Source organism: Labeo rohita, chromosome 12, assembly GCF_022985175.1.
Source record: "Labeo rohita strain BAU-BD-2019 chromosome 12, IGBB_LRoh.1.0, whole genome shotgun sequence".
NCBI classification, from domain to species: Eukaryota; Metazoa; Chordata; class Actinopteri; order Cypriniformes; family Cyprinidae; genus Labeo; species Labeo rohita.
In genome coordinates, this window is record NC_066880.1 from 1,480,585 (window position 1) to 1,493,129 (window position 12,545).

General features: G+C 33.8%; 1 protein-coding gene across 1 annotated transcript; it reads left to right on the plus strand.

Moving 5' to 3' along the window:
* Positions 1 to 218: 218 nt before the first annotated feature.
* Positions 219 to 11,182, plus strand: anxa11b (annexin A11b). Its single transcript, XM_051124826.1, has 15 exons — positions 219 to 335; positions 2,293 to 2,602; positions 3,836 to 3,867; positions 4,033 to 4,185; positions 5,048 to 5,135; positions 5,217 to 5,311; positions 5,408 to 5,521; positions 6,880 to 6,970; positions 7,052 to 7,131; positions 7,318 to 7,374; positions 7,485 to 7,578; positions 8,031 to 8,126; positions 9,372 to 9,430; positions 9,658 to 9,780; positions 9,992 to 11,182. The coding sequence occupies exons 2-15, from the start codon at positions 2,302 to 2,304 to the stop codon at positions 10,049 to 10,051; spliced, it is 1,443 nt and encodes a 480-aa protein (XP_050980783.1). The 5' UTR covers positions 219 to 335; positions 2,293 to 2,301; the 3' UTR covers positions 10,052 to 11,182.
* The last annotated feature ends 1,363 nt before the right edge of the window (positions 11,183 to 12,545 follow it).

Below are 12,545 nucleotides of genomic sequence, written 5' to 3' on the forward strand. Positions count from 1 at the left end.
CATAAAGTAACAAAGTAATGCAATTAGTTACTTTTTTAGTGGAATAATGCAACATTGTAATGAATGACTTTTCACAAAGAGTAACAAAGTAATGGAATTAGTTACTTTTATGGAGTAACGCAACATTGTAATGCATTACTTTAAAAAGTAACTTTACCCAACCCCGTTTACGACTAACTACTACCGTAATCCTGAAGGACAGGGATGTGTTTTGTTTTCATTTGGATGTAAAGACAGGATCAGGTCACACCCACCGTGACACACAGCCGCCCTCCACTTCCTCATTCAGTCCAAACGCTCGATCTCTATTCACCACATCATACACACACATCCAAGTAAGTATTTCATTTACAATCTCTTTTTTCTGCGTTAAAACGCTAATATATCGAGCGTTTCGCGCGTGTGTTGTGTTTTCAGCGTGATGCGCTTGATAAACACAATTTAATTACTGTGCATGAATCCTTGTTAAACATGTCCTTCGGATACTTGTTAGCGAAACGGTGTCGAATGTTTGAAATGTTTGCGGATTGAGATGAGTGTTTTCTGACTGTTTGAGTGTGTGTTGTGTAATCTGAAATATTCGGCTGCCATTTTTCAGTCTGTAGGCAGAGAGCGATGCCGAAGGGTCAGAGTGTGCACTATAGTACGTAGTATGCGACTGTCAGACTTTGTTTCTTTTCTGTACATGTTTGGACTTGAGATCTGCTGCGTTTTTCCCATAAAGCAGTGAGATAGACATGATTTCTGTCATGTAAAGCGGGATGACAGGCGCATGCGTGACTGCAGATCTGAGCTGCTTCACTGCGGTTTAAACAATGATCACTGGTTTAACTAACACGCAGGATTCAACCAATGCTTACTAGCAACATGCAGTCACGCTAGAAAGTTAATGTGCCTTAAAGGGATAGTTCACTTAAAAATGACAATACAGTTATCATTTACTCACCTAGTAAAATAAAGTTAAACTAAGCAGCTACAGACCACTAACTCAAAATCTGATCTCAAAGTTCAAACTTTTCATATTTAGTCTTCACCTATGGCCTGTATAACCAGATCACACCCGATAAACCTCCTGCCCGACACACACACGTATATGCATTGTTTGGACAGTGGTATAGGTTATATACACACAACGCTGAAATATTAACTCCTTAAAGGTTTTAAAGATTCCTTATCATGCTAATGACTTCTGGGTCTAAGATGTTTGTACAGAAAGGGTTGGTCCGACGGGTTTGTGGGGCCTTAAGCGAGATTATAAAAATAGGACTCAGCACTGTAAAAACTGTCATAAAAAGAAATCAACAAGACCTTTGTGAGTTAATGAACAGTTAAAATAATCATATAATGCTATGTTTTTAAATATTTAGTGCAACAGATTAAGTAAATATATAAATAATAATTACATTTTTATTTAACGACTATAAATATATCTAAATAAATTATTAAAAGGTGCCTCACCACTGTAAAAAATAAATAAATAAATAAAATAAATATTATGTATTTGGTAACATATTCATTATATTTTTAATAATTAAATATATTATGGCAGAACTATGTGCAAAAGTTACATCAGTTTTTGTGTAAACAAACAAAAATGTGCAATTGCTGCAAATCAGGTACAATAATGAGGGATACATTTTTCTTAAGTAGCACGGGTATATTTGTAGCCATAGCCAAAAATACACAGTATAGGTCAAAATTGTCGATTTTTCTTTTATGCCAAAAATCATTAGGATATTAAGTGCAGATCATGTTCCATTAAGATATATTAAGTTCCTACTGTAAATATAAATAACTTAATTTTTGCTTAGTAATATGGACAACTTTAAAGGCGATTTTCTGAATATTTAGATTTTTTTGCACCCTCAAATTGCATTGATTTTCAAAAAGTTGTATCTTGGCCAAATATTGTCCTATCCTAACAAACAAATCAACAATGGAAAGCTTATTTATTTAGCTTTCACATATTTATAAATCTCAATTTTAAAAAAATGTTGAAATTCTGAGACAAAATGATTTGTATAATCAATCTGAGCTTCTGAGTCACACACATCCGCAGCTGCTCTATTGTGCAGATGTAAACAGTAGTTAAGATAACATGAATGTCATAAAATGACATTTAAAGTTTTGTTAGGTGTTTTATTGTATCTTCATTTATCTTCATGTACTTCATTTATCACATTTAAGTTGCTGCTGATGATTAATATGTGAATTATAATGGCAGTGATCAGTTTTTGTTACTTAACAGCATGTGATTCTAAAATAAGGATGTAAATGTCCTGATGTGTGCAGGTGTCAGAGATGAGTTATCCTGGATACCCTCCTGCAGGTGGAAGCTACCCGCCCGCCTCCGGCCCGTATCAGCAGGCCCCGGGCGGATACCCACCCCAACCGGGAGCTTATCCTCCCCAGGGCGGATACTACCCACCCCAGCCCGGAGCGTATCCCCCCGGAGCAGGATACCCACCCCAGGCCGGCGGATACCCTCCTCAGGCTGGCGGATACCCAGCTGCCCCGGGAGGAGGCTTCCCGCCACAGGCAGGAGGTTACCCCGCCGCCCAGCCCGGGACCTACCCTAACATGCCCCCTGCAGGCCAGCCCGGTTAGTATGAGCACAAATGTGACCCTGGACCACAAAACAAGTCATAAGGGTCAATTACAAGGGTCATATACAGCATCTGAAAGCTGAATAAATAAGGACAATATTTGGCCAAGATACAACTATTTGAAAAGCTGGAATCTTAGGGTGCCAAAAATCCAGATATTGAGAAAATTGCTCTTAGCAAATAGAAAAGCACTTAGAAGAAAGTTCTTAGCAATGCATATTACTAATCAAAAATTAAGTTTTGATTTATTTACAGTAGGAAATTGAAAAAATATCTTCATGGAACATGATCTTTACCTAATATCCTATTGTTTCTATGCATAAAAGACATAATTTTAACCAATAAAATGTGTTTTTGGCTGTTGCTACAAATATACCCGTGCTACTTAAGACTGGTTTTGTGGTCCAGGGTCACATATGGCCACAGCTTCTGAAAAACTGAGCACTTATGGGATGTATTGGCAATTAAAAATGAGTCATAATGCTAAATCAACAATGAATCATTTTGCATGCTTGTAAAAATTAAGACTGGAAGGGATTTTGTTTGACTCTGCATTGAATTAGAAATGCATCAGTTCCCACTTACGATGCATAATAAAAAAAAATGCATCTGTTGCCGTTTTATGATGCATAATTAAAAAACAAACAAACTAAAAAAAATTATATATATATATATATATTTATCATTTTTAAGCAGTATCACACTTTTGTTCATCTATAATTGTAATAATTTTTAAAGTTATATTAATTTGTTCTTTTTTATCAGTTTATTTGATTACTGCTGTTTTTGGTAATAATATTTTCATTAAATCATTATGCACAGAATCCATAAAAAAATAAAACAGACAACACAGAATTTCCTAAAAAATAAACCACATGTTAATGTTACATTTTTAATGAATTGTTACATTGTTAAAGTTTTATTAATTCAATTGCTTAGACATATTTTTTGACTATTAAAATTAAATTCAAACATTAAAAAAGAATACAGAAAAAAATAATAGAAAATTAAGATTTTTTAGGGAAAATAAAACGGATTTCATATGGCCCTAAAACTGTTTGTTTTTTACATTGCATTTCAAATGCATCAGTTTCTGTTTTTCGTGCATCATGCATAATTAAAAAAATTATACAGTTGCATAATTCTTTGCGCTGTTTGTTATGTCTGTACTGTTATACTGTATGTAGTGATATAGCAGAGCAGCACTGAGTTATTTGTGTTGTTAACAGGTGGATGGGGTGCCCAACCTGGCTTTGGAGCTGTAAGAATTCCTTTATTTCTGTTTCTTTTATTGTACATAATCAGTTCTGTAGTTTTTTTTTTTTGTAAATACATTGCAGTATTTGTTCATTTAAGCTTTACTTCTGAAGTCTGAAGTGAAATGCATCATGTGACTCGTCTTATAAATGTCCTGTGATCTGTGCAGCCAGGTGGAGGAATGCCTCAGGGGTACCCCGGGGGCCCGGCGCCGGGACAGCAGCCCATGCCAGCCTACCCGGGTGCCCCGAACCCGTCAATGCCCGGGTATGGAGGGGGCGTCCCGACCGGACCGACACCACCAGCCGCTCCTGCAGTCAATGTAAGAGACTGTCAGCTTCGTCTGACGCTATGACCTGAAATTACTACATTATATACTACAATATTTCATTATGTAGAATTGCTTTTGTGTGTGCATTCACAAGGAAACCTTATCCAGTGATCCAAGAAAAAATTTTCAAGGAAATGCATCAGTCATACAGTGTGGAAACCTTGACTTTAATAAATCATTGTGCCCAACTTAGCAAATGTAACCACTAAGTTTCAGCTGTAGTTCCTAGGCAGGTACAACAAGAGAGACAAAGAAGAAAACAGGAAACAGCAATACTTGACCTCAGTGGTTTGATAACTTCCTATTGAAACAGAAAACTGGATATGCCGAATGCCTTATTTTTGCAATACAACTTTTTCCAAAAATAAATTTAAGTTGTAGTATGTATATGTATATATATATATATATATATATATATATGTAAATCCTTTAGTATTACTAATTAGTAAAAATGCCATTTTACAAATATTTAAAATATACTCTGTGTAAAATATTCATGATAACAAATTGTAATGTTGCAATTAATAAACAGAGAATTCAAGTAGTTCATTTTTAATTTTCATTTTTAAATGTATATTTTTAGTTTAAAAAAAAAAATATATAGAATTTATTTTAGATTTAATTTTAAAATATTTTATGTTACATTTTTTAAATTATTAAATTATTAACTTTTTAAAATTATTAAATTGTTATATATTTTAAAAATTTTATTTACAAATTTTAATGTTGCAGTTGATCATTATTAATTACAGAAAATTCAAATGGTTAATTTTTCATTTCATTTTAGTTAATTTAAAAAAAAATATATATATATATACATTTTTAATTTGTTTGTTGTGATATTTTTGTTTAGAGAGGTTACCGCGGTACCATTAAGGACGCTCCTGGTGCCGATCCTCTCAGAGACGTCGAGGTGTTACGGAAAGCCATGAAGGGCTTTGGTGAGAAAAAATTCAAAACTTTTGTATACTGTACATTGACATGTTTTTAAATCCAGAGAGCTGAATCTGTTTTGCTCACAGGAACCGATGAAAATGCCATTATCGAGCTTCTCGGCAATCGATCCAACAAGCAGCGTGTGCCGTTGTTGGCTGCGTATAAAACCACCTATGGCAAGGTGAACATATGATGAATGAAGCATCGGATACTTAAAGATGTAAAAGACTGTGTTGCAGTTTCTTGTGTGTGACTTTGCATTTAAAATATTTTGCAGGATCTGGTGCATGACCTGAAGTCAGAGCTGACAGGAAACTTTGAAAATTTGGTGTTGGCCATGCTGAAGTCTCCTTCGCAATTCGATGCCTCTGAACTCAGAGAGGCCATAGCGGTGAGATTTGTGAGAGTGGTGAAGACCACTCAGATACTAGTGGAGACTCAGATCAGATCTGTTTTCCAAATCCTAGCAAGCTGCCTTGCCTTCTACATCTTAACTAAAATACAACCTCATAAGTGAGTAACTGATTTGGACCATTGTACACGTAATATCCCAGTGTAGTATGCAGGGATCGTGCTGACTTTTACCCAGCCAAGCATGCTTACGCTTGATCGGAGTGCAGATCGCATATGCTGCTGCTTGACTTTCACAGCATTCGTTAATGAAACACAGGCACATAATTACAGAGTCGAGAGCAGAAATTCAGCCAGACTGGAATGAGCGGCGTGCTCGGAGTCTGTGATTATCATGCTGCATGGGAAGTATATGCTAAAATATGAAAAGAAACCTGATAATCAAGCGACTGAAAACTAATGGAATATATTTGATAGGTTGTTTCTGCCACAAGATAAAAAAAATAATGAAGGTAATTGTGACTTTTTATCTTACAATCCTGACTTTTTCTCAAGAATTCACACTTTTCTCAGTTTCTTAAGACTTTTGTACAAGTTTGCATCTCACAATTTTGTTTTTCGTTTCTGCTACAGAATATAAAATAAGGTAATTGTAACAATTTTTATTTCACAATTTTGATCTTTTTTCTCAAAATTTCAAGATATAAACTTGCAATTCTGATACCAAAAGTCCAAATTGTGAGACAAACTCTAAGTTGTAAGAAAAAAGCCAGAATAGTGAGATTAAAAAAAAAAAAAAGTTAGAATTGTGAGATAATAAGTAACAATTTACCTTCCATAAATGTTAGATTTAATATAAGGATGCTTAATAACATAAAGATTTTAGTGACAAATACATTAATAAATTAAGTTAATTAAACAAAAACAAATAAATTAATTTATATAACTTTTAAACAGAATAACTTTTCCTGATTCCCAGCTTTGGTTATCAGAAAATAAGTTAAATAAGTCAAAATTGCATTGTTGAGAGATTATTATTACTGTCAGAAATAATGTAAATTAGTAGTAGTGAAAGGAAATGTTTACAAATATTATAAATGTATTTTAGTTCCTCTCACTCCACAACACATCCGGTATTCAGAATTGAAGAAAATATATAAGCATAAATTATTTATCATTATAAACAACATTTATTATAAACTGCAAGCCTTAACAAATATATTTAAAGTGAAACTAAAACTATTAGGGTGTGTGAAATGTGCTGTACAAGTAAACTTCAGCTCACATACTTCTCTCATTTGGCACCAGTCCAGATGTTTTGTACTTGCCGTTAATTGCATCATAAGTTGCAGCATTTTTAAGATTATAAAAAAACGACTGTTTTACTGGTGTTTTCAGGGTGCAGGAACCGATGAGGCCTGTCTCATAGAGATTCTGTCCTCTCGTAATAATGCTGAGATTCGGGAGATTACTAGGATCTATAAGGCAGGTGAGTCTGAATATCACAGATCACGTATTTAGTTAGCAGAAATTTATGAGAAACCGCTTCAGACCAGTGTTTGTTGTTTAGAGCATGGCAAATCTCTGGAGGACGCCATCATCAGTGACACGTCTGGACACTTCCGCCGTCTGCTCGTCTCTCTGTCTCAGGTATAAATTTGATTTTTTTAAGTTTAAGTTTTTCACCTAATATTTAGATTTTACTTCTAATAAAAAGGACAAACAAAATCAATAACTACACTGCTTCAGATCAGCACAAAATATCCACTTCTCCTAGAAAACTGGAAGTGAAATCAGAACTTTGTAGACAAAATGCTTTCCATCATCTATTTTCAGGGTAATCGAGATGAGAGAGAGACTGTGGACATTTCTTTGGCTAAACAGGATGCCCAGGTTGGAGAATAGCCTTGATTTGCTTAAACAAATTCACATTTTAATGTAAATGTGCATTTTGAGTTGCTGTTGTGCAGATATAAACGTGTGTGATGTTTTCTGTGTTGCAGAAACTCTACGCTGCAGGAGCGAATAAAGTCGGCACGGATGAGTCTCAGTTTAATGCGATTCTGTGCGCTCGCAGTAAACCTCATCTGAGACAAGGTAAAAACCACCAGCCCACTGTGGTTAAAGGGCCACAGCAATGCACAGAAACTGCTGTTATTCCCTAACTAGGACAATCTGTTCATAAGCAGTCAGCTAGAAAGAGATTTATTCACTTGACTTCCCTGAATCATATGAAACATCCTCATCTGCTGTTGCAGTTTTGAATGATCTTCTCTGCTGTATTTGCTCTTTCTTAGACCATAATTGGCAAAAAAAAAAGTAAGCTTAAATCTGTTATTTCTAACACTAAACATTTCATTTATTAACTGGAGCTGTCAAGCTCTAAAAAGTCCACTTGACTTATGCACTTATTAGAAGTCATGTGATAGTTTTGTGTAGGGAACAGACTGAATATGAATTCATTATTCCCTGATAATGCAGATTAAATGATACACTGCACCAGATTTGGACAGACTGTCAGTAATGTTTGCACGTGATGTCTTTCGTAGTGTTTAATGAGTACCAGCAGATGTGCGGCAAAGACATTGAGAAGAGCATCTGCAGTGAGATGTCTGGAAACTTGGAGTCTGGAATGGTGGCAGTGGGTGGGTAATGAACCCTGATTGGTCCTGAGCAGAAATGTCAGCCAATAGATGATCTAGATGAAGCAGGCAGTGATGAGAAACAGCCAATCACATCACTGGAATAGAATCAGTTGTTTTGAATAAAATGCAGATTGGAGGTTTTGATGCATAAAATGCCTAAATGTTTTACATATGCAAATATAACTCAATAGGCAAAACCATTGTTTTTTATGCCCAGGTCAGTTTTTAGGATTTTGGGCTGTTCTGCTTCCATAACTTGTTTTAGTGGAAAGAAAACATGCAAAATAGACTTATAATTGTTTATTTTATAGCACTTTATCTATTTGCGTGTGATACATAGCTTTAAAAGTTTTATCTCCACTACAGCTGCACTTACATACACCAAAACTTAGAGTTTTATTCCTCTCCATATTCTGAAGATTTTTGCTGAAGGGTTTGTTCATAAATCATTTGCCAGATATTATTATTACACTTCGTCTATTTGTGTCTATAGATTTCTATTACAGTACAAACCTTTAAAAGTTTTTTCTCCACTTTAGTAGCACTTACATACACCAAACTTAGCAGTGTTATTCCTCTCTATATTCTGAAGGTTTTTACTGAGGGATTTATTAATATATAATTTGCCTGATTTAAATTTTTGCGCTTTATCTTTTTGCATTTTTGTATTTGAATTATAATGCATATTTTTAAAGCTGGCTTTCTCAAAAGTGTTTTTTCTCCATATTGGCAGCACTTACATACACCAAAACTTAGAGTTTTATTCCTCTCTATATTTTGAAGGTTTCTGCTGAAGGGTTTGTTCATTATCATTGGCCTGATATTATCATTACAATTTTATTTATTTGTGTCTGTTGATTTCAATTACAATACAAATCTTTAAAAGTTTTTTCTCCACTTTAGCAGCACATACATACACCAAACTTAGCAGTGTTATTCCTCTCTATATTCTGAAGGTTTTTACTGAAGGGTTTGTTCATATATCATTCAACCTGGTTTATATAGCATTTTACTCCTAAAAAGATGGTAAAATGCATTTTTTTTCTGACTGTTAACAGTTATACAACGAGAAATCCAAAATCCCCTATGTAAAAACCTTTAACTTAATGTGTCAACAAAATAAAATGAATATTTTGAATCTGGCTTTATCCAATGTTCAGATTTATGTATGCAAATTGGTGCATATATTTAAGAAATAATGTGTAGTTTAAGTTTCTAATCATGTTCCATCTGTGTATTTTTCAGTGAAGTGCATTAAAAACACTCCTGCCTACTTTGCTGAACGTCTCCACAAGGCCATGCAGGTAGATATGTGGTTATGTGGTAGTTTTGTTGTGGTATTGTCATTCAGCAGCAGGTCTCATGGTTTAGAAGTGGGTTATTTTTATGAACGCTGCATTTTTCTGTCCCGGTAAATCCAGCACTGTGCAGCATGAGGCTTGTTTTCTAAACATTATATGTATGTAGGTTAGTGAAATCTCATTGTAGGTCAATATGTATGCATGACCTGTAGATGTTCACCTTTATTTAGGGTGCAGGAACCAAAGACAGGACTCTGATCCGCATCATGGTGTCCCGCTCTGAGGTGGACATGCTGGATATCAGGCAGGAGTATCTGCGTCTGTACGGGAAGTCGCTGTACACTGCCATCTCTGTACGTCACACACATATACAACATACTAATTATAAGCAATATATAATTATAAGCAAACTATTGTTTTATATGATATTATATTACATAAAGTGTGCTTTTTTATTTAAGTATAATTATTAATACATTAGTTTGTTAGTCCTTCTGTTGCTAGAAATATTATGTACAATACTACAAAGTTATTTTTTAGCATATATTTTCCTCAAATCCTCAGGGAGACACGTCTGGCGATTACAAGAAACTGCTCCTGAAGCTGTGCGGAGGAAGTGACTAAAGAACCAGGAAGGCTGACGTGTTACCATGACGACTGGATATGTGACGTCATCATTTTAATCATGCTCGTATATCAATATGTCACAGATAATCTCACTAGTGTCATGTTAACTAATACTGTAATCTCTCTACATAGCTTTAAGTTCACAGCCAAAATAGCATTTCGTTTGTGCCTTAGAGACATTATTATTATAGTACAGTTCAATATTTGTTATATTTTGTTATCTAATCAGACTATGCATGATATCTGGAGAATCTATATTTTGTACAGTGTCTTCAGTACCTGATGCCAAACTTTGCTGTCGTTCGCATCCAAAAAATACAATCTGTTCTTTATCGCTGAAATCTGAAATGCCTTGGACGTCTGAGTCTCTTGAAGTACTGAAATATATGCCATAGTTTATATATAGTGAGCTTTATGATCTCTATGCAAAAAGAATATAAAATTACGCCAATCATCATGAAGGTCTTGATGGGTCAGTCTCATGAAAATGTGTCCTATTTCACTCCAAAATCAAAACAGAAAACAAGACATTAGCTTTGCTTAAAGAAAGTCAAGCCTGTTTTAGGAACACTGAGATCTGTTTATCACACTCTTTCATGATAATTAGATACTTTTTCTCCTAAATTTCCTGTAATGCATCATTTATGTTATGTTTTTTGTAATTTTCTTTTTTCTAAATTCTAAAAGTGATTCTTAATACTGTTGTTAATATTTTGTACAACAAATACTAACATTTCTCCTTATAAATGTAAACAATTTTAAATAATATTTTTGCATGCATATTTGTGACTCTAAAAAAACTTGATTTTTCTTTCATGCAAAATTTCTTTTATTTGAGTTTGGTGTGAAATGTGCTCGATTTTGTGAGATTGACCCCGTTTGTTGTCATCGCCCATGACTAGCATGAATGTGAATCGCTGCAGCAGTAGAGGGCAGTAAAGTCAGCAATCTTCCATCCTGATAATCACTAGTTAAGCGGGAGATTCTGACCTGTTTATTAACATGAAGACTACTCTTTTTCAGGGATTTCTAGTCTGTGTTTATAGTATCTTCGCTAAATCAAACTAATCTGTACTGTTGTGTTTAGTAACACCTGTGTCTGGTTAATAAAAACACTTCATGAATGAATCTCAGTGAACTTCAGCTCAGCTTACTTTCCTTACTTTTGTCTTTTTGGATTGATTAGCTATTATTATATTATATATAAAACATTTTTTGTTTATATTATATTACATTATATCTGTGTGTTTTCTCTATAATCATGTGAATCCGTTTGTCTGACACAATCCCAAATGCCATCTGTGAAGTAAGTTTGTCTGATGGAGATTATATGAATCTGTAATCTGATCATCAGAGCTTCACATTTAAACATTCCAATGCACATGTAGCTTTAGCATATACTGTACACTACCAGAATAATGCATGAACATTTGTCAACAAATCCTCTCAAAATCAGTCTTAACACTACAGATTCTGCCCTTTACAATGCCGACCGAAATGGAAAGAATAGTTGACCTAGATCCCAGAACTAGGGAACTTTTCATAAATATAATGTTGGAGCAAGTTTTTTTAAATGTTGGTCAGTTGATTAATTACAATTTGCATTGGCCAAAACTGTGGTTTGATGTTTTTGTAGTCTGTAAAGAGTGTTTGGATACTATTACTAGCGCTTTTTGAAATTATGATTGAGGGTTATTAGTTAACCAGAACTTAAAAAAATAAAAAAATGAAATAAAAATCTGCTTACTTAAAATGGAACAAATGTTTAACTACTTTTATTTCAACTAGTTTTCATTGAATTAAATTTGATGTACTAAAATACTAAAAGTAAAACTAAATAATACTACTAATAATAAAAGAACATAGATATTAAAAAGCCTAAAATTAATAAAAATGACATGCAGCTAAATTACAAAAACTAAAGATACATTTTTTGTACTGTTTTACAATTGTTTAAAATTTTAGATTTAAATAGTATAAAATAATTTTAAGATGTGTTTAATTATATTTAGATGTATTAAGAGATATACCCGTAAGCAGCTTCCCAGAGTCTAAAATAACAGTATGGGGAATATTGTTTAATTTCCTCTTTAATTTCCTCTTTTTAATTCCTCTTTCCTCAACATTATTTTCCTTCCTGTTTGTCTTTTCTTTTGTAAAATCAGTTTACAGTTCCTCCACAGGAAGTGACATCATTTTGTTGGGAAATCAGCAGTGAGGATCTGACCAATTCTGAGGTTTGTTCCTTGCAGTTTGACCAAAATACCTAAATAGTTTGATAATAAAACAAAATAACAAAATAATAAAATATATATAAATTACATTATATTAAAATACTTTTAAATGTTTAAAATTTTTAAATTAAATAAAAAATATATAAAAATGAACTTCAAGTTGACATCCTCATGTACACTAACTATCAATCCCTCAACTTTAGCTCTTTATTTACATCCTGTTAATTACACTTATATAAGGTGCGTATTTTTCTGAT